At 34.7% G+C, this 23108-nt stretch overlaps 1 protein-coding gene across 1 annotated transcript in view; it reads left to right on the top strand.

Moving 5' to 3' along the window:
• The first annotated feature begins 127 nt into the window (after positions 1–127).
• LOC137399435 (intermembrane lipid transfer protein VPS13A-like) overlaps positions 128–23108 on the top strand; it is a 102578-nt gene continuing 79597 nt past the window's right edge. The window contains exons 1-17 of the mRNA XM_068085540.1: positions 128–250; positions 1529–1766; positions 2466–2637; positions 7939–8083; positions 9189–9298; positions 11011–11159; positions 13460–13652; positions 14039–14097; positions 16785–16878; positions 17152–17295; positions 17833–17886; positions 18081–18177; positions 18942–19056; positions 19995–20142; positions 20593–20760; positions 21646–21781; positions 22387–22443. Of these exons, the coding sequence (XP_067941641.1) occupies positions 199–250; positions 1529–1766; positions 2466–2637; positions 7939–8083; positions 9189–9298; positions 11011–11159; positions 13460–13652; positions 14039–14097; positions 16785–16878; positions 17152–17295; positions 17833–17886; positions 18081–18177; positions 18942–19056; positions 19995–20142; positions 20593–20760; positions 21646–21781; positions 22387–22443 (2131 nt within the window). The 5' untranslated portion in view covers positions 128–198. The remainder of the gene's footprint in view (positions 251–1528; positions 1767–2465; positions 2638–7938; positions 8084–9188; positions 9299–11010; positions 11160–13459; positions 13653–14038; positions 14098–16784; positions 16879–17151; positions 17296–17832; positions 17887–18080; positions 18178–18941; positions 19057–19994; positions 20143–20592; positions 20761–21645; positions 21782–22386; positions 22444–23108) is intronic.

The following is a 23108-nucleotide window of genomic DNA, read 5'->3' on the forward strand; positions in this document are numbered from 1 at the left end:
GCAAATGATTATCACTTAGGCGTTGTTAGTATTGCATCCAAATTACTTATTTGGTCGCTAGTGTCTGTCGACTATTATCGTTACATATAGTTGGTATGCCATCTTATTTAGACAGCTCAGTTGAACAATCTCGCCCTCTACTGGAACAGCAACACCAGTTCGTACGTAAAGGGCGCTAAGGAAAGTATCTATCTCGTCATGAAAGACAAGATTGCTACAAGCAGCCGACGAGTTAAGGAGAATCAGTTTGGTAGGTTTAGTTTGGTTCTCTCCGCACTTTGTGTCAGTGACTGCGACTTGTTTACAGATGCGTTTACACCTGCGTACATTATGCCAAACTTCTCAGCGTTTGTCTGTGACAAGGAAATTTTTTAGATGACAATGTTCTTAGGCGACAAGGAAGTTCTTTTGCTTTCACATTACTGCCATGTGTAGGGCTGTAGTATCTACTTGTTAGCAATAAAGGGCTGTGTTACTAACTACTAATGGCGTGTCACTCATCTAAGTTTTACAAGTAGTTTTTACCATCTTCATCAATGCTCACTGCTTGTAATTCATGGATCATGCGCGTAGCCGTTTAGTTAAGGCTAAATAAATCATTGTAAATTATTTTTATCATTAATTATAAAAGCTAAGGCTGTTCTAGATTGAAATATTCCCTGTAGGCTTAGTGTAGGTCATGTAGGCTTAGTGGTCAAGTTATCGGTAGGCTGATTGAACAAAACACATATAATGCTGCAAGCGAAGCAAAAAGTATATGCACTCCTAAAAATACTTGAACAAATGGCAAAGCTGTATGGCCTGTATGGCATATTGTCGTATACTACCAAAGCTGTATGGCCTATTGTCGTATACTACCAATGAGCAGATTTGTATGTACAGAGTTTTAGTCTCACATGAATAAATTTACAAACTTTTCCATAGTCTGTTCTACAATGATTGTGCCGAACCTATCCACTTTTTTTATAAAAACATTGAATTAGAGAATGAACTAGGATTTTTAATGTGAGATTGGGAGTCTGTAGAAATGGCAGGAAATAGCCACTCGTAGGTTTGTTTGTTTGTTGTCATACAGAATAGAATGGATTAGTATTATTGATAAGAGTCTTGAACATTGGCAATTGGAAATACTTAGTTTGCTATTACTGTAGTATCAATTGCTATTACTGTCTTAGCTTACTTGATCATAGGTGTCAAAGCTACCTCAAAAGGTTCAGCAGTGTTCAAGTTGCTTGAAATATTTTTTATCGCCCATTTAGTCCATTTACGTTAATTATTTATTTCACTTGTTTAATTATTTTGCAGTTCACGTCTCCTAATTCCGAAATTAGTAAAAATGAAGTGAAGTTTCTTTTGTACAATCTAGACATCCGATTGCTATAAATGTAGCCTTTTATCGCATGTATTTCAGTAGCATTGCTCTATGAACAATGTTTTAGCTCAAATTAGTTAATGCATTCCTATATATGTAGCTAAGGCAAAGCATAAAATATAAATTTGGAAAATGACCTGTTTCACTCAATTTTAGTGATCAGACCGATCAACTGCACTATCAACATGGTGCTCGACACTCATCCTGAGAGATCAGGTTTCAAAAACCCACAACTAAAAATGGGTTTAGTTCTGCAGGAGATAGGATTGCAGGTATCCAAAACTCAGTACTATGATGTTATGGAAATGCTAGAATCCTTTGAGAGAATGGTTCTAGCCGACAAGTACAGGAAGTATCGTCAATATCTGCCGCCGAAACCAACTGTTAAGCAAATGTACGTAAAGCTGTATTTTTATGCATTTTTTGCGATAAATAGACGAAAACGGTAAGATAACTTGAAAAATTAAGGTTCATGGCTTTATATTTTGTCTCAGCCAAAGACTCGAGTTGGAATATCTAGTAACTAGTAGACTAATAAATGAATCTGGTAAATGATTCTAGACCCTCTTTGTTATTGGTAATTTCTGTAATTTAGATCATAAAGTTCACCTTGATCAGTTGACTTGTGGGTTTTACTGTACATGTTTAATGTCATACAAGACCAAGAATTTTCGCATTTTATTTATCAATATTGTTGTCGAAATGTAAATAGAGACCCAGAAAGGAAGATCACCTATGTTATATGTTGTAAAAAGTTTTAAGGTTTATTTTATTATATGTTAATTTTAGTTGCTGCTTTATTTCACTTTGGGCGAATACTAACTCACATGCCCATCACCTGAAAGTGTAGATGACGTTACACATGATTGCATGTTGTAGTGGTTCTGTTTTTACTATACACGTACAAACAATCTTTGTGAAATTCTACGAAAACCTGCATTAGTCGGCAATTATATATGACTGAATTAGTGATTCTTTATTATAGATTTTCTCACACCACATGAGTATACTTGTTTTAGCTCAGCTGGTAGTAACGCTGGTAATAGTTAGCACAGCTCGTAGTATCGCTGGTAATAGTTGGCATGTTCTGCAGGTGGATGTACGCGTACAAATGTGTGCTGGAAGAAGATGTAAAGAGGCGAAAGAGAATGTGGTCATGGCTGCACATGAAACGACACAGAGAGCTGATGAAGATCTACAAGGAGGCCTATAAAAAGAAATTAGAGTCAGCGAAGAAACAGAGTGAAGTTCAAAAAGTGATTGAAGTAAGCTAGATCCAGTTCAGTTGGAGTGTTTGGTTTTTTAAAGAGTTTTGTTAATAGCTTAACAATCCTATATTTAGTTTGGTAGTTATCAATTGTTGTGTTATCGTAATAAAAATGAAAAGTAGTATTCAAATTGGTTGAACTACATGCTGCGCTGTAACACGTCAAAGTGTTAGTATTAGTTTTTATTTAAAAATACAATCTATGAAAATTTGAGTAACTGCATGGTCAAAGTGTTATTTAGGACCATAAACTAGAAAAATTTTCAAAGTAAAATTTAAATAACTGTATTTGTACAATATCCTTCCTTACAGCTTTTCCTTGTTTGATCTTCAACTTATAGTTTCTGTTAGTCGCTGTACATAGTATCCTGAAAGTGTGACTTGTTTTAATTTTTCTCGATTATTTTATACCGTTTTGGGTAATTTATAGACGTGTGCTGTCTAATATAGTTTTAGGACCACCGGAAATGAACTTCATGACTTTCACCCCAAAAGCTTGAAAACAATTTTATCACAACTACTACATAATACTTTTACTATAAATGTGCTTACATCACTTCCTACTGTTACTACTACTACTACTGTTACTACTGTCCCGCTATCACTGCCCCTACCCACTACTATTAGTATTATTAACATTGCTTCCCTAACACCACTAAGGCTATTACTGCAGTTAATTCTGCTACTATCGTGATTACCACAGTCGCCATTATTATCACTCCCATTATGCTATGATTAGGATGGTTGCCACTACTATGGCCGTACAAAAACTCAGCTCATTTGTGGTTGGTAATAAAACCATTTTACTGCTGGTAGGTTTAATACTGCTTATGTGTTGTATCGATAACAGCCTGTGTCGTTAGAGCTTTATATGATGTGTTGCAGTCATACTACTGGACAGATCCTAATATTGCAAAAACTGAGGAAGTTGTTATGGTACAGTGTCACCTGTTACCTCTTTGGTTGCTTTTAACACTTTGGCTGCTGTTTTGGCTTTTTTGTGCCCATCAGATTCTATACGCTCTCTGCCGTATAGCTCAGAATCACCCTGGGTTCATTGATAAATATCTATCAAAAATTTTAGCATGGAATCTTAGATAATATATCAATTACTGCTGCAAATCTTTAAAATATACTATTAGATAATATATCAGTTATTGCTGCAAATTTTTTATAGTTTGGCTCAGATTAGTTTCAATTTTTACAGTCTTTAGTGAAATAAAGCCTTATCAGCTATTTTTGTCATCAGCCGTAACAAAAAGATTACATATACCTAACCGTAATAAAAAGGTTTTGCTGTTGAAAGTCACATTTTGAGTTATAATTGACCTTGAAGTGATAATTAAAAGTTTAAAAAACTCCAGTTCATTAGAAAAGTTTGTTTAGTTAGTTTTGTAGTAACTACACTCATAGATGTTAGGAAGGCTGTAAATTATGTCAGCCTTTTTCAAAGTGCTTCTATTGGTGACTTTATTGTTTCTAAACTATTTCTTTAATATTTAAAACCGTTTTTCGTATTTAGTGCAGTTAACAAGTCATAGGTGAACATGTCGTTCAACTATATTTAGTGCAGTTAACAAGTCATAGGTGAACATGTCGTTCAACTATATTTAGTGCAGTTAACAAGTCATAGGTGAACATGTCATTCAACTTTATTTAGTGCAGTTAACAAGTCATAGGTGAACATGTCATTCAACTATATTTAGTGCAGTTAACAAGTCATAGGTGAACATGTCGTTCAACTATATTTAGTGCAGTTAACAAGTCATAGGTGAACATGTCATTCAACTATATTTAGTGCAGTTAACAAGTCATAGGTGAACATGTCGTTCAACTATATTTAGTGCAGTTAACAAGTCATAGGTGAACATGTCATTCAACTTTATTTAGTGCAGTTAACAAGTCATAGGTGAACATGTCATTCAACTATATTTAGTGCAGTTAACAAGTCATAGGTGAACATGTCGTTCAACTATATTTAGTGCAGTTAACAAGTCATAGGTGAACATGTCGTTCAACTATATTTAGTGCAGTTAACAAGTCATAGGTGAACATGTCCTTCAACTATATTTAGTGCAGTTAACAAGTCATAGGTGAACATGTCGTTCAACTATATTTAGTGCAGTTAACAAGTCATAGGTGAACATGTCCTTCAACTATATTTAGTGCAGTTAACAAGTCATAGGTGAACATGTCCTTCAACTTTATTTAGTGCAGTTAACAAGTCATAGGTGAACACGTCGTTCAACTATATTTAGTGCAGTTAACAAGTCATAGGTGAACATGTCGTTCAACTATATTTAGTGCAGTTAACAAGTCATAGGTGAACATGTCGTTCAACTATATTTAGTGCAGTTAACAAGTCATAGGTGAACATGTCGTTCAACTTTATTTAGTGCAGTTAACAAGTCATAGGTGAACATGTCGTTCAACTATATTTAGTGCAGTTAACAAGTCATAGGGGAACAGGTCGTTCAACTATATTTAGTGCAGTTAACAAGTCATAGGTGAACATGTCGTACAACTATATTTCTTGTTTACTATTAGGTTTTTATAGCGATAAATTAAACTGACAAATAGATATAAATGAATGTTATTGCTGTATGGTTTGAAATTGCCGCATGGTTTGCAATCCTGTAGCCATTTTAATGCATAAATAATTCACCTGGACAATGCAATGTCTTCTGTGGTAAAAAGGTTTTGCAGTGGAGCTCCTTGTGAATCACGTGGTCATCACAGCCAAAGTGTTAAATTCTTGTTTGCTAGCCTAGCTTAACGCTTTGCAAATCGGTTCTGCACCAGGCAACATAGCCACGTATCATTATTATTTCTAGTTGGTCTCAGAAAACAGTGATTTAGGTCTTTCCTAATTCTTTCAGAGTGTTGGTTGAAGGTGAAAACTTGTTTGATCGACGAGATTAGTAGTTGAGCACCGAATGAGTAGAAACAGATTTCGCTTGGATTTTACTCTCTGTTACAGGCAACAGTTGCATTTGAGACATTCCGAATAATTATTTTATAATCAAAGACATTCGTTCTATCTGTTCACAATGGCTAAATCTTTAGGTGTTTTGATTGGCTCTTACATACGCGTAAATGGTATGATATCCAGTATTTTCTAAAGATTTTCTGTTATTCAATGTCTTATTTTAAGACTTCCTTTGTCATTTAAGGTGAATACCCTAGGACACTTATATTTCGCTAGTATTTAGTTTCGTGAGTAGCATACAGAGTAAACTTTCGCAGCAACTTAATTTCGCAGCTCTGATGAGTGCGAAAATATAGTGATGTGAAAATAAATGCAGTGGAACAAACATAATTAGATTCCTCAGGTTCAGTTCACCGACAAAAAAAGTTTCAATTTGCGACTAGTTTGTAATTGTGAACCTCAGGTAGAATGGTGTGGGCAAGGTCGATAATGCAATTTGATCGCTTGCTGCCATTTGTTTCTTGGACTATCAACAGGCCTGTATTCCCTGGGGTGGCTGGCTGGCTGAGCCGCCCCAACTTTTTGGGAATTTTTCATGGCTAAGTACAGTCAAACTCGGATAACTCGCCCTCGGATAAGATGTAACATTTCATCTCAAACACAAGGTTAACTCGAACGGATTTGTTTGGTCAGTTCCAACGCAATGATAAATTGCTTCAGGTAACTCGGCTTCAACATCATTTATTCCAAAAGTTATTTGCCCAACGGCCATGGACACGGTTTTTATCGCTGTAGAATATCACTTCATTCCAAGCCTTAGAGACAAATGTCAACTTTTAGTAGTTATTAGGCGTCATTATTATCATCATCAGCGGCAAAATATTCTTGTTAACGACTTTTATAAAGGTTTACAAAAGATCAAGTTTTACCAAACACCCGCTTGGCCATGCCCCATCAAAAGCGTTACACCTCCGAATGAACTTAAAATAAAATCCGCAAAATTGATCTTTGTTAAAACGTTCAAAAGAAAAAGATGTATTTTTTCTGAGCGTTTTAACTGCAGTCAAGTTTTGCCTATTTTAATTTTAAAATGTCTAGTCATTCACATCACTTAAAACAAAACAATCTCAAAAAATAGAAAAATGTTGATACTTTCTGATAAAAATTTTTAAAACTTCACACGAGAGACCTGGCTAAGGCCCTACATGAGAGAAACCTGTTGGGGGCGTACACCACCCCCTCCACACCTTAGGTGTTCATAACTAGTAACCTAACATTAGCCGCCCCATCTTGCAACCAATTAATACGGGCCTGACTCTCAATGAACAAAGCTATTTAATTTCGCGTTTTCGCTCGTTCGTTATGATAGTTTAGTTTTGCACATGAAATTTTCGCGAAAGGGTGACTCCGCGAAAACGCGAAAGTTAGATGAGGTGAATACATAAGCGTCCTAGGGTATTCGCCTCATCTAACTTTCGCATTTTCACGGAGTCATCCTCCCGCAAAAATGTCATGTGCGAAACTAAACTATCATAACGAACAAGCGAAAACGCAAATTTAAATAGCTTTGTTCATTGATAGTCCAATAAACAAATGGCAGCAAGCGATCAAATTGCATTATCGATCTCGTCCACTCCATTCTACCTGCGGTTCACAATTACAAACTAGTCCCAAATTGAATTTTTTTTCTTATCGGTGAACTGAACTTTAGGAATCTAATTATGTTTGTTCCACTGCATTTATTTTCACATCACTATATTTTCGCACTCATCAGAGCTGCGAAATTAAGTTGCAGCGAAATTTTACTCTGTATGCTACTCATGAAACTAAATACTAGCGAAATATAAGTGTCCTAGGGTAGACTAAATGTTAAAATGCTTACTCAGGTACAATGAGTGATGCATGGATTGTTTATGTTGATGATTAAAATGTCATATTCCAATTTGTGAAACCAGATTTGGATTGGTATTGCATGCGCCTTTGCATTGTCTACTTACATTCACTGAGCCCATCGCAGGCAACCATTACACTATTTCTACTAACCATATCATAGCTGCTGTATAAAAGAGATATTAACCCACCAGTCACTGTTCTCAGTGAAAGTATTGTTTATACATAGCAGATTCCAGGTCAAATCACTGCACCGGAAATCACTTCACCAGCAATGAGAAACTAAAAGTGCTAGGCTTTAATTGCCCGATTTGGTTAACTAGAAATTTATGACCTAATATTAAAATTAGTAAGTATTTAAATGGATGGAGTGTGCTAAATCTAATTGAGTCAAGTCTTTGCAGGTATAATGATCTGATGATAAGATACACTTTTTTAAAAGTATATATTTTCTCTAACGTGTACATTTTGTTTCCGTAGCAATGTGAGAAGGAGCTGGATGTGTTCTCTATCGTGTTAATGCGTAGCCAAGCAGAGATGGAGGTTGCAAGGGCTCAGAAGGTCAAGAGCAAGAGCAGCCTTTTCAGCTTTTTCAAAAGCAAGGCATCTAAATCGGAGGAAAAAGGTTTATCAATCAATATATATGCTTAGTGCTGACAGTAAGCCTAGTGATTATCCTGGTGATGCCAGTAAGCCTAGTGATAATCCTGGTGATGCCAGTAATCAAAGTGATAATCCTGGTGATGCCACGATTTCTCTCTTTTTTAATCAGATAGTCAGGAACTAGACGGAGTTTTGAAACCAAATTATTTAATGACCTGGTGAAAGGCACAGAGCATATGTGTGACGTCTGAATGAAATTGGTCAAAAATGTAAAAACACAGCGTTTATGTGTGTTCATGTGCGTGCCTACATGTATGTGTGTACGTGTACTCGTGCATGTGTGTATAACGATGCAACCACATGGTTACAAGCAGCTACCACAGGAAAGCCACGATATTCATGCCCAAGGATTATAAGTTTTAAATTTCATTGTTTGCAAAGTACAATATGCTTTAATTTTTGTACCCGTTTTATAACATTTTCTTTGTTTGTAAGCTATTTTCTGTTTTGTTGTTAGGAACTATTTGTTTGAATATATGTTAATAGTTATACTTTTAAAAACATATTAGTAGTAATGTTAGTCATAGGAAATTCAAAACGAAGGTTTGAGTCAGCAAAGCTAAAATCTAAAGTATTCAGTGACAGCACACATTCATTTAAAATCTACAGTATTCAGTGACAGTAGATAATCATCTAAGATCTAAAGTATTCAGTGACGGCAGATATTCATCTAAAATTTAAACTATTCAGCGACAGTAGATATTCATCTAAAATCAAAGTAGGATTTAATAATATAGATAGGTTATCAAAAGAAAAGGAACTCGGTAAAACTAAATATAAATTCATGAGTTTAGAGCAAGTTATTGGTTCACACATTCTCTGAAATGCTTAGCTAACTATATGAGTCATCAAAATTTGAACAAAACTGTTTCATTTTTTTGCAATTTTTAAGCAAAAGATATAACTGTATTTTTCCTCAAAATAAGATAAACGTTAGATAGTGGTATTGTTGTTAAGTATGACAGTTTTCAATGTTTCATTTGAATGTTTGCTTTTTTTAAACCAAGTATTAGAATAGTTCTTGGTAGTATTATGAGTTGTTGATGTCTCCTATTCTTTGTTACCAGGCATCAAGGACAAGATTAACGATGTGATGACAAAGGAGGAGTATGATAAGTTGTACAAAGCTATCGGATATGAAGAGTCAGGAGACACAGCTCAAGCCCTTCCTCCTGATGTAGGTGCTCACACACTTAGATTTCTATCTTGTTTCGGCTCTTTCAGTTATATTATGAAACCTATCATTTTAGCATTCTCTCAATGCAGAGCACTTTAATCAACATTTTTCTTCAAAGGTGCACTATATTCAACATTTGTCTTTGAATGTGCACTATATTCAACACTTGTCTTTGAATGTGCACTATATTCAACATTTGTCTTTGAATGTGCACCATATTCAACATTTGTCTTTGAAGGTGCACCATATTCAACACGTGTCTTTGAATGTGCACTATATTCAACACTTGTCTTTGAATGTGCACTATATTCAACATTTGTCTTTGAATGTGCACCATATTCAACATTTGTCTTTGAAGGTGCACCATATTCAACACGTGTCTTTGAATGTGCACTATATTCAACATTTGTTTTTGAATGTGCACTTTATTCAACATTTGTCTTTGAATGTGCACTATATTCAACATTTGTCTTTGAATGTGCACTATATTCAACATTTGTCTTTGAATGTGCACTATATTCAACATTTGTCTTTGAATGTGCACTTTATTCAACATTTGTCTTTGAAGGTGCACTATATTCAACATTTGTCTTTGAATGTGCACTATATTCAACATTTGTCTTTGAATGTGCATTATATTCAACATTTGTCTTTGAATGTGCACCATATTCAACATCTGTCTTTGAATGTGCACTATATTCATCATTTGTCTTTAAATGTGCACTATATTCAACACGTGTCTTTGAATGTGCACTATATTCAACATTTGTCTTTGAATGTACACTATATTCTACACGTGTCTTTGAATGTGGACAATATTCAACAGTTTTCTTTGAAGGTGCATTATATTCAACATTGGTCTTCGAGGGTGCACTATATTCAACATTTGTCTTTGAATTTGCACTATATTAAACATTTGTTTTTGAATGTGCACTATCTACAACATTTGTCTTTGAAGCTGCACTATATACAACAGTTTTCTTTGAAGGTGCACTATATTCAACAGTTTTCTTTGAGGGTGCACTATATTCAACATTTGTCTTTGAAGGTGCACTATATTCAACAGTTTTCTTTGAAAGTGCACTATATTCAACAGTTTTCTTTGAAAGTGCATTATATTCAACATTGGTCTTCGAGGGTGCACTATATTCAACATTTGCACTTATCATTTTTGCTTATCTAAAAAGTAAGCAACTTTCTTTGCATTTTTGTTGTAAGTATACCCTACAGGCTATAATTTGTGTTGCATTTCATCAAAGGCAGGAAGACGTGTTTAGATTCTGTGTAGCATTTTCGAGTTCTATTTGTCTCTTCTACTTCACAACTTTAGAAATGAGGTATTAGATATTGATTTATTTTTAGTTCAATGTTTTCCTGTTACAATGGTTTCATTTATGTTATAAAACTGATATGTTGATATGTTATAAAACAGCAATAACTGGCACTTCTGCTATTTTTTACAGTACGTAAAACTTTTATTGTAAAATTGCTTGGCAACTTCACTACAATCTTGGATATGTTATAAAACAGTAATACATGTAACTGGCACGTTTTATAGTTTTTACTGTACATGACACTATAAACGAATTTGTGTGTAAAACTGCCTTTTTCTATGTAGATCTTTTTCACTCATACATGTAGAGGTAGCAGATTGTTTTGCTGTTCTCAAGTCATTTCACTCAACTCATGCAGTCATACTCTAAACATTGCAGTATACAGCTTATCAGATGCGTTTTGAACTGCATTCCCTCTCACTCACCCTCCTCGATGTCATCGAGAAAAAGACTTGCAAGTTAATAAGCATGGAAGTGTCTAACGTTATGGCTGATCTTCTTCAGAAACCCTCATCTGGAAACATGAAGTAAGTTTGCCTCCAAGATATTAGATGGCAGGTGGTTGTTTATGGTTACACTGATCACAATATAGCACAGGGTTGAGTAGAACTGATGATGAGAGTGAACAGTGAGCTAACCCTTTGTTTGTTACTTAGCATATGGTCTAGTTTAGGTGTTCAATGCTATGGGGTTTACTGACATCCAACTTGATATACTCTCCACAAGGTGATACCGTTAACAGTCTAACGATTTTCTATTACCAATCAGAATAGTTGTCATAAAGCATAGAGCAGCCATGGCCAAATGGTGGATCTAGATCCGAATGTGGATCTCTGTAATTTTTTTGTGGATCTTTCAAGTTGGCTGTCAAAAAATATTTTTTATGTATTTTTAATATTTAAAAAATTAGAAAAATTTAATTTAAAAAGTGCTTTTGTATACTTTTCTTGGAATTTTTGTAAATTTATTGTTTTCAGCAATGAATTTTATAAAAAACAATCGAAGAACATGGCTCACAAATACTCTTCTTCATGAATTTTAAGAGTCGCTGTAAGTGGCAGGAAACTGCGTTTTGATTATATTGTGAAGTCAAAGCTCACTCATAATTTTTCTCACTGACATCAGACATATTTATTACAACACATTCATTCAGTGACTTTTAGTCAAATTATGTATATAAACAATATTTTTTTAAATCGTATTTGTCACTTTGTTGTGAGATGTACACAAATAATTGCGTGTTTATATATGGCAAAAAAAATGCACATTTTCAGCTCGTTGTGGGTCTTTAGTTTATCAGATTCGGCCGTAGCGGGTCATGACCAAAATCATTTGGCCATCCCTGGCATAGAGCATGCTTTGGTGGACACTGAAACACACGTAATATTATATATATACATGTTTAGGTAATTTTCGTGCTCGTTGGGATTATTATATCAGTTGAACTTCTTAAACAACTTCTTCTGTATTTCAAGGGTGTCATAGTGAGGCAGTATTTACTTTTGTGTTGAAATCCAGTTTTCAGACATACACATGCATTTCACATATAACTTGTTTCATTCTTTGACTTTGCAGCAGTGAACTTTATAACAGTTGGCCAGCGTGGCATACGGCTTCAGTAAATTGTTTATACAGTGTGTTTATGCTTAGGAGAAACTTTCTGTCGATTCTTTATTACTGCATTGGGACATTAAACATATGTATATAACATTTGTAATGAACCTGGATGTATCACATACAAATGCCACTTGCACAAGCAGAACTTAATTCCCTAGTTGGTTTGAAGACTTTTCTGATATATATTCATTATTTTTCTATACGCACTACCTGAGTTTTATCTTATGTATAGAAAAAGGAGATTCTACTGGTAATATTGATATTATTATTAAGAGCAGTTGTATTTAGCAATGTGCTGCTTTGTTTGCTGTTGTCAGTCTTTCTGTCTCCTTTTCGTGTAACTTGTCCTACACCTAGTACCTTAATGAAACAAGTTTCAATTTATGATTTGTACTTCAATACGCAACAAATTATTCTGATGAAGTGCAGCGTATGTAAACAGAAAGACATTGTTTAAGCAAGTTTTATGAAGAGATGGGTTTTTGAAATATAGATTCAAGAAAGTTGCAAATTAAATACAACTGAATAGTCTATGAGCTTATGCAGCTTCAACTATTAAATGAATGTTTTAACTGGATACATACTATTGTTTAACTAAACACTAATAGAATTGATAGTTCAAAGAGTTATTACTTATAGAATTGATAGTTCATAAAGTTAATATTTATAGAACTGATAATTCAAAGTTACTACATATTTATTGAACTGATAATTCATATAGTTAATACATATATGTAATTGATAGTTCATAGAATTGATGCTTATATAATTGATGGCTCATAGAGTTAAAATTTATTGAATTGATTGTTCATAAAGTTAATGCTTATAAAATTTGAAGTTCACAGAGTTAATACTTACATAATCGATACTTCATAGAGTTAACACTTATAAAATTGATAGTTGAGAAAGTGTAGTCATAGTTCTCAGAACCTCAAGTTGTTGTTTAACGGTTAATCTCTCGCTGTTTGTGCTGTTGCTTAATGATTTCCTTTCATAGCTGTTGTTAAATCACAAGCTCTAGTTTTGCTGTTAGTTCATTTTTCTATCTCATACTGAAGTAGTTTTACTTGCTTCTCACTATCATACTGTTAAGCTCATATTTGGCAAGGTTATAGACATTCCTATTTGATCGCTTTCAATGATAAAGAATGGTGTATTTAAGCAAATGCTTGGGTTTTTTATGTTTGTATGTTATAAAATTTGTTGCTAGTGTAAAAGCAAAGATGGGCTCCTTTGGTATCCAAGGACTTGCTCATGATTCTATCAAACCGATGATAGTAAAGTCGCTCACCCAAGAGGGTACAGACCTTCTTGATCTCGAGTTTGAACTGAAGCCACCTGACAAATCATGTGACCAGAGAATTTGTCTGACTGCTCGAGCTACAGAAATAGTATATGATGCTGTAAGCTATATTTGTTTTGTGTTTTACTTGTTTTAAACCATTCAGTTTGAGCCAAACATTGCATATAATTTGTATGTAGTTGTTTGGATAGTGCTGCTTACTGAATATCAATTTTAGTTTCGTATTTGAAATTATTTTGTTAATTAGCGATTGTCTTGATTAACGTATTGATTTAAGAGTCTAATCTGAAATTTAGTTTGAAGCTAACTATTCTATATGGTTTTCTTTCATCTTCTAATCTCAACACAAAACAGGTTACTGTCAAATCTATGTTACACGGCTTGCCGAACATTGACAATGCAATAGATAGGACAACTTTGGGTTTGCTAAAAAGTGGCCCACATTTGTAACAATAACCATAGGTTCTTAGCCAACATATCTTTTAGATGACTATCAACCATGTCGTGACCTTCTTCAAGCCTCCAGAGCATGTCAAGCTAAAGCAGTAAGTTTAACAGCTCCCAACTTCAAGTGAACTTTCTAGTAGTCTTGTTAAAACTTGTGTCAGTTATTCAGTGTGATCTTTCAATAATAATTCTTTGGTAATATCAAGCTTTCAAAATGTTTTATTTTTGCTTACTGTCTGTATTAAACCAGTAATATGGCAATAGATAACACATTTTGCTTCATATAAAACGCCAGTTTTTAAATCGCCACTGCGCTATGTTTTGTATGTACTTGGAACAACCACTTTTGTTACTCTACAGTATATTAGTTATATTTATTACTATACACCTACTAACTAAATAACTCGTTACCACCAAGCTTATGTATACTCCAATCAATGCCAGATCTTTTGAATATAGCTGACAGGGTTATGCATAGGAAATCTGGAACACCTATATGTTAACCTAGTTTTTAACATGAGCTACCATATATCCCTGTATATAAGCCAATTTTAGAGGCAAAAAATTACCGATATAAGGAGTATCGCTTATACACCAGTAACTCTGATTGAAAAGCAAACGAAATGACATTATGTTAACTTAATTTCAACAACTAGAACTCGTACCATGTTAAGCATGCGGCTGATAGGCTTTTACAGTTTGTTTTATACAGTGGCGATCGCCTGCACTTGAAAAACACTTGTATGTGAAAATTTATTGAAGAACAAATTTAATGGAATCGGTAAATTTAGCCTTTTTTATCCAGCTTTTGCTCTCAAGTTAAGAGTATGCACACCCACCCAAAGCGGGTCTTGTTTGATGATGGTGTGCTATGACGGCTATAACAGTCTGTGGTTGGTCATACACATGATTGCTTGCATTTTACGCGCGTTGCATGCAATGGCATTAATAGTATCACTAGTACAATTAAAAACATTTTACCGAAGAAGTGTCTGAATTTACCCATAAAAGAAAATGAATGTCTTACACTGCTTATTTTAACCTTGAAGTAGTAGAGGCTGCAAAGAAAGCAAGCGATGTTGGAGCAGCAAACAAATTTGGAGTAGTTGAGAGCAATATTAGACTTTTCGCTGAAACAATTAAATATTTGGTAAAACTAAATATTTGACATTGGCAGGTGTAAGTTGTCATGAAATTTGACCATTTACGTTTTCTGATGCCATAAAAGGGCCGCAAATGTGTTGCAGAATGAGTTCTGACGTGTTTTTGTCCTCTACATAATATCATGGTTGACATGTTCCGAGTCAGACGAGTTACCACTATTACTATAACTTACAGCATTATTATTATTACTGTTAAAAATAAATACTCATTGTCATTACTATTATCGTCCGGTAGATAATCATCGGAAGCCCATTGGTCTACAATTTATAAAACCTACATAGCGGTAATGTGTCTGATCATCATGAATAAAAATAGCTATAAAAGAGTGTCTTTGTAAAGTGAAACTAAACTCAGCGTGTGATGCAAACATGTTTTCCATTGACTCAACTCAAACAGATGATTGTTTTCTTTCGATTAAGCAGAGACACGATACGCTAATTATACAACAACTCACCAATCAGAAAAATTTTGTACTAAGCCTATAAAACTCGCTCCATTTCTGCGACTTTTTGCTTTGTTAAGTCTGTATGTCCGTATGGTGTGTTACGATTTATAGGGTCAGCTTATATGCAACTTTTTATAAATTCCCCGATTTCAAGGCTGTTTTATACGGTCAGCTTAATTGCGGTATATGGTAGTTCTGATCCTATGAAATAGCTAACCACACAGGTATATTTTAGCCAAATTTGCTGTCTTGTATTTCTAGTCCATTAATTCCTTAATTTATGAAGTATTCCAGCTTCATGTTTGAATTAGTCATCCTGAATTATAAAGTTCTTATAAGTTCCCTGATTTCAGGGCTGTTTTTATAGGGTTGGCTTATATGTGGGATGGGCTTATATGAGGGTATGTGGTAAGTTAACATAATCCTGGTGGCTATCCTTAAAAAGGTCTGATGATGAACAATAATTGAAGTCTACGTTTGCTTGTAAACTAAATAGTTTTATCTTTCAATGATAAGTTGAAAGCCACTACTCTATAGGCTAGGAAGACATTTGGACAGGTTCTACGACATTTTTAAATAGAATAAATGTTTAAAAAATTTTAAACATTTTATAGTCTACAAATGTTTTGAACATTGATGACATTGTCATATAATACAATCAATCATGCCTATTAGAGTCATATACAGCCAACATCATTTTTTGTACAATGGAGAGGCTCGAGCACTGGATATGTTTGTACGCAAACCCCAAACGAGCAGAGAAATGAATTGCATCCTTATTCTAATTTTATCATTTTCGTTGCTTTGTCTGGTTGGTTTGTCACGCTTGGTTATCCGTGTCATTCACTCAGCTCGATGGAAAAACTATGGCAATGCCTATGTCGTTATTATGATAATACTATCAGATGATTTTTTATTCTGCTATATTCATCAAATAGTAAAATAAGTAAAATGTGAGGATGTAAAGATGGGAAATGTGACATGGTTAAAAGATGTACTGCTAGATAGTGTAAGATGACAGTGACGATATTTGGTATAATGAAAGATTGCTATCTGTATCCTTATTCATCAAAAATAGTCTTTAGTTACTTGTACCTATATCCAAGGTCAGCAGCCATTATTCATTTTAGTACTCACCAAACAGTTTGGAAACTCATAATATCTGGAATATTGTAGACTTTCACAAGCCGCCGCATCGCGGTACAAACAGCTAAAACAGCAGTCAGCAGAGGGCTTTAAAGACATCGTTCAACATCACAAGTACACAGAGGTAATTCAGGTTTAACAATATTCTGGAGAGTGAAAAAATATTGATTTCATGTAACTTTTCTGTTTGTTTGGTGACTCCATTGGATATCATAGGGAAGTTTTTCTTAGAAAAGCCATAATCATTCTCATTGTAAATTGCGCTTTCTGTTTATCTCTATTGTGTTTTTTGGCTATCTCTAAGGCCTATAAGTTGCAAAACCTTTCAAGATCGTGTCGTGTATTCATTTGTGTTAAAAAAAATTATTTTTGCTAATTTAACAGTTCTCCTGTTTAGGTGATAGTTGATGTCGAAGCTTCCTATGTCCTTATACCGGAGACAGGAACTTACCGACCTGGTGAAACAAACATGTTGCTCATTGATCTTGGAAACCTTAAAGTCCTGTCAGAAAAAGATCCAGAAGCTCCAAAAAAATACAGGGTTAGTATTGTACATTGTAGTATTGTAGTTGTATTGTAGTTGTATTGTAGGTTGGTATTGTATGGTTGTATTGTAGTATTGTAAGATCATACATCTATCATTAGCTTGAACAGTTTAGACGACTTGTCAAATTTGTAAACATGGTGAATATGATCAGTCGCATACATTAACGTAAGAGTGTAAGTAGCTTTTTAATCTTGTTTCAGCTCACCATTCTAGCATGTATTCAATACACAGTGTATGTTTTAGAATACAGTATGGTCAGATTTAGTGAGATTCTCTAACAGAAAAATTCAAATGTTTTATTAAAGAAAACTTCATTCACTAGTGCTTCACATTGTGCTATTAAAACAATTTCTGTTTCTCTACTTTTTGTGCTTGCTTTCAATTTGTTGGTACATTCATTTCAAAAATTTCGTAAGAATCTTAACAGTGTTGCCACAAAATTGTAATTATGTGATAAAGTTGACATAATTCATTGGCAAGAGGCCATTCGTTTATAATTCTGAAACATCTCATAACTCAATTTGGATGCAGGCGAAGGCGGCTATGAAGAAAGCGAGAAGAGCATTACAACCTGATGAGAATGCGGTACGTATTATAACTTGTTGTTTAGGTTAACTCGTGTGAATCTGGCAAACTGTACCCGCTTATTCTTCCCCGCTCCTTAGTTTTTTCATTTTCATTTCAGATAATTTGCAAAGCTTCCCATTCACCCTTCCGGTAGTTTCTAGGCATGAGGTTAGCAGTTGTAGATGTCATTGCAGCTTGTATTCTGTTTATAGGACCAGCATGACCAGTTTGTAGAGAGTGTTATGGAGAAGGCGTATGACTCCTTCACATTTCATCTTGATAACTTTCAGATGCTTTACGCGACTAAAGGTCTGTATCTAACTAATGAAACCATGGTAGAATTGATAGACCGGGCTTATTATTCACAATAATCCTGTGTTGTCCCTGGCTTTAACAAATGAAGAATTACTTCTCTTTTTCTTGTCACTTTATATCTTTCTGGTTTAATATTCAATTGTCCTCATCATTCACCTTATAGCAGACTTAATATATTTACATTTTATACATTTTATACTTTATTTCATTTAATGCAAGAAGCCTTGCCAGTTTTGTGCAGCTAAAATTTTACATATATCTGTTGTCCGTATTCGCAATTATAACTTGAGTTGTATCAACGGCAAAACAAATTCTGCTATAAATGTGGAAATGACATAGATTATTTGCTAGTAGACATGCATTACTTAGTAATCCATAGGAATCTTGCTAGCTATTCTACTTTTTATTCTGTTTGATGACAGCAGTTACATTGAATATTTGAAGTACATATCCTTCATGCAGACTGATTGAACAGTCCCTGACGATGAGCACACAAGACACTCTTGTTGATGCGTTTAAATTCATACTAATTTTTACTTGGTGTTTTCTATGTTAAGTTCAATATGAATCTTGCATTGTTTAAAAATAGATACTTTTTCTAGGTTGAGAATTTGAGTAATCTGTTAGTCCCAGGCATTTATGTCAATAATTTCTCAGTTTGCTTTGATAGGATTTTCTGTTGATTGTTATACATATATTACTTTATTTAGATTAACATCTGTAGACAAGTCTCTATGTTCAGTTAGATTTTTCATCAGGTAGTGACTGGGCAAAGTTGCGTAAGAAGAAGTCATCTCCTCTCCATATTATCCAACCTATGGGCTACAAGATCCTTTTGCAGAAGTGCATGATTGAGGATCCTCGACTAGCCAAGTACGTACATATATCTCTGGACAATGAGTTCTTATCTGTGCAGTTGCTGGAAGGTTCTACTAACTTGAGATGTCAATCTCTGTGAGAGCATCTCCTCGAATAAAGCTTTTAAAAACTATGAATAACTTTGTTGTGTAGTAGCCAATCTATATGACTTACAACACGACTCATAGATATTAGTTTTATGTACACTGGTCAATGACGTTTAAATCTAATCAGACCATGAGCCCAAAAACAAAAAATAGTAAAATATATTAGGTGTATTTGGGAGAGACCAACCCATGCCAAGATGACTTGAACTGACCCTGGCCAACTCAGACCGACCCGGCCCTATATGGAAGGCAAGACCTGTCACCTATAAAACGCTCTATCAGAGATTCAGCCAGCAGAGCCCATTTGCAATTTTTTATGAACTGTTGCATGCCTTATTCTGTAACCATAAGCTCAGCAAATAGATGCGTGAAATTCAATGCACACTGAGTTCTTCATTCAAGTTCATGTGGAACTTGTGAAGGTGGCAACACAAATCCTCTACATATTGAAAGAAAAAGCTTTTTTGCGTATCACTGTTTTTTAATGTAAATTGGCAAAATGTTCGTGACTGGTATAAGGTGTTTTGGTTTTTTAGGGAAGTAGGAATGTAATGGATGTTCAGACAGATTAGAGATATGATTTGAGTATTTTAAAAAGCAAATATCTAAAAACACATTTAGCTCTTCAGCATTTAAGGGCATTTAAGCACTGGTTTTAACTGTTTATATCAGGTAGTATAACCCTGAAGCATAATTGTTGAAAGCATTCTAATTTTATAAGTATGAGTTGCTAAACAAAACTCTCTCCAGTTTTACAACCATTTTAGATCAGTAAATAGGTGAATAAGGCAAAGTTTTTTTGTATAAACAGAAGGTTCGAAAATGTTTTGAAATTTTATTTTGCAGCATCAAGATCAGTGGGAAGCTGCCCCAAGTGCAGCTTAGCATCTCTGATGAGAGGATTCTCGACATCATACGACTGGCCTTGAGTATTACTTTACCCGATGCTGCCTTACCCATTAGCAGCGAAGAGGCTTATGATAGTGGCTACAATGTATGTTTGACCTTTGACCAAAAGTAGATAACTCGATTACATAGACTGTTTCAACAGGATATAGTCAAATTGAGTGAGCATGCTTCGAAAACAAAATTTATTTTAGATTAAGAACAAAATCGTGAACAGCCTGGCCTTATACACGGAAACAGTTACTGTTTGCCGCATATCCATTAGCTTTGGTACCTTGCTTAGCAGACCTGGTTGCATATGAAGCAACCCTTTTTTGTCTGAAATTTAGTGAGTTTGAAGTTTTTTTCAAACATGCAGATCATAGAGGTCTAACATAGCTATAGTTCCTCGCTCTCAAATTATTTGCATCTGTATTGGTTTGTGAGCTAATGATGTATAGCAGTGAGTTTTTTAACTGTTCAACTAATTTTCTAGATCTGTACTATTTGTCGAGAGGTATGCAATTGTTGATCCTAGATTCATTGTTCATGTACATAGAGCCTGGACAGTTTTGAAGACAGCAAGGGCGTAATTTTGGAAGAGAGGGATGAATTACTGGAGGAAGGAGAAAGATCGAGTAAGGGCAAGGTCATTGAGAACGCAACGAATATGACCGAACTCGACCTGAACTTCGAGATTGAAGAAATTGAGCTGAAAGTTCTGAAGGTGATTTTTCTACAATTTTTATCACAGTCACTCTTTTTTTATAAGTACAACTTGGTAATATGCCTTCTTGTTCGCTAAGCTGATTTCAAGATCAGTTTCCTCTCTGGACTTGTCCAGTCTATTATGATAACCCATATACTATTTCTTTAGTTTGATTCAAGGTTTTGCTATTTAATGTGTCTGGTATTAGATGTCAATTTGCGCTGCTTGTAGAGACATTCAGGGATATTTGACATGTTCGAACAGGTGCTGTTGATATTATCTTTATGTTAGTCGTGGTGGAGTAGATCGCTATAAGGTTTCTTGTTGTCAGTCAGCCTGACATGGCCCAAAGTATGTTTCCGTCTACACACGTTGTATATATTTATTATGCAGGACAAATGTGGTTGCTAGTATGAATTGGCCATTAGGTTAATTCCTAATCAAGAAGTTGCAATGATGCAGTTTTGTCGCAAAAACCATTTAGACTGATTTCAAAAGTGAATTTTTGTTTTTATTGATTTACTTGTGATAAAGTACAGACTTCTCTATAAGCTAAGGCAAGCTGCTCTGTTTCTTACCTCTACACACCATCACTTAGCTACAAAAATGAACACTAAGTCGTTTAAATAATGTCAATATCGTTGTGGGGTGGGTTTTCATAAGGTTGCGCATTGTTTATGTGAGAGTTTTTTTTTAGTCCTTTTTTATTAGCAATAATTTCATTTCAAACAGAAGTTTTTTCTGAGAATCATGATACGGTGACAGTTAGTAAATGAAATGAGTGCTTCTCATATATCATTTAAAATTTCTTTCTCTGTTTACCGAATTGAGCTACAATTTGTTCTCAAGCAATTAAAAGCTGAGGACAATTACTTATATTTATTCCTCATTGGTTCGCTTTAGACTGTGCTGGGCAAAGAAGCTCCATTCCTTAAGCTGAAACTAGATTCTATAGGAGCACAGGTTATGGTTCGATCATTTGATGTTGAGGTGGAAAGCTATCTTGGTGGAATATATCTTCAACATCTTGTGTTCAAGGGTATGAATCCAACACATGGTTTGCCTTAACGCAAGCTACAATTTTTGGTCATCGTATAGCTGCTCACCTGTATTCAACCACCTGCAGGTACTTGTTCTTTGTAGCTGTTCCTTCCACTGTAGAACTATTCCTGTATGCCTGCTTTAAAGCTAGTCACATCTTTGCACACAAAAAACAATATGTGTGAAAATTGGCTACAAAATGTGGAGATATTTCCTTTTTCCTGTTATCGGTCAAGTCAATTCAGCATATTGCCTGAACCTAGCAAGGACAGATTGTGAAATCTCTCAGCGCCACTCGTGTTGCTATTACAATGTTACATGTAACATTGTAATGGCGAGCATTTAAAGATTGTAGAATCATTTGTGTAAACATTCCCCCGAGCTGCAGCTTGCGCTACATCGCATTGTTATATCAGTTGGTGGTGGATTCGATTGTAATTGTTGGCATGGTCTTGTCAGCCAAATGGTTCTTAATTTTTTTGCACGACTCACTGTTTATATTGTACCTCTGTCTGCTCTGTTTTTCTGTTCTCAATGTGTATGTGTATACTGTAGTGGTTTCAGAGTTGTCTATACGTTTCCTGTGACATCTTTTGCATGTAGTGCCAGAGCCTATGCTTGAATGGATTGGTAATCAGTCACCACGCAAACATAAACGAGGTTTGTCTTCTTTTTAAAGATTATATTTACCTAAAAAGTGATTCGGCTATTGATAACTTTGTAACTTAATGTTATACTGTTCACTGTCATACAATCATTGTTAGTCGTTAGTTGTAGTACATGACTAGATAATATTTTCATAACTATCCCTCAGATTCCACTTATAACTTCACTCATTTCATATTGAGTTAACAACAGATCTAGTCCACACAGGGTTCTTATTTGAAAGTGACTAATAAATTAAACTAGACCAGTACTCTCGTAGTTTGGAAGTAATAAAACATAGCCAGACACAATCAGGTTTGCTTTGGCTTAGTAATATTTGAACTAAAGTAATCTTTGGTTCAAGTAGTAGTAAAGGAATCTTTAGTCTGCTTTGTCATAATCTAATAAGGATATTTAACCATTGACCAAAACATGCGTTATCACCCAATATATGCAACATCAAAATAGCTCATATTAAATATTACGTAATGTCATTGTGGCCCGAATGTCATAAGATTTAATAAACTGCAAAACCATTATTAGAATGCCACCTTTATTTGAACACCACCTTTCAGCTGAATGCCACCTCTATTTGACCGCCACTTTAACATTCTTTGGTCTTTATGAACCCATAATAGAAAGTGATCAGTAGAAAAGTGTCCACAAAATTCTGCTAATAA

This window comes from Watersipora subatra, chromosome 7 (assembly GCF_963576615.1).
Source record: "Watersipora subatra chromosome 7, tzWatSuba1.1, whole genome shotgun sequence".
In the NCBI taxonomy this organism is placed as follows: domain Eukaryota; kingdom Metazoa; phylum Bryozoa; class Gymnolaemata; order Cheilostomatida; family Watersiporidae; genus Watersipora; species Watersipora subatra.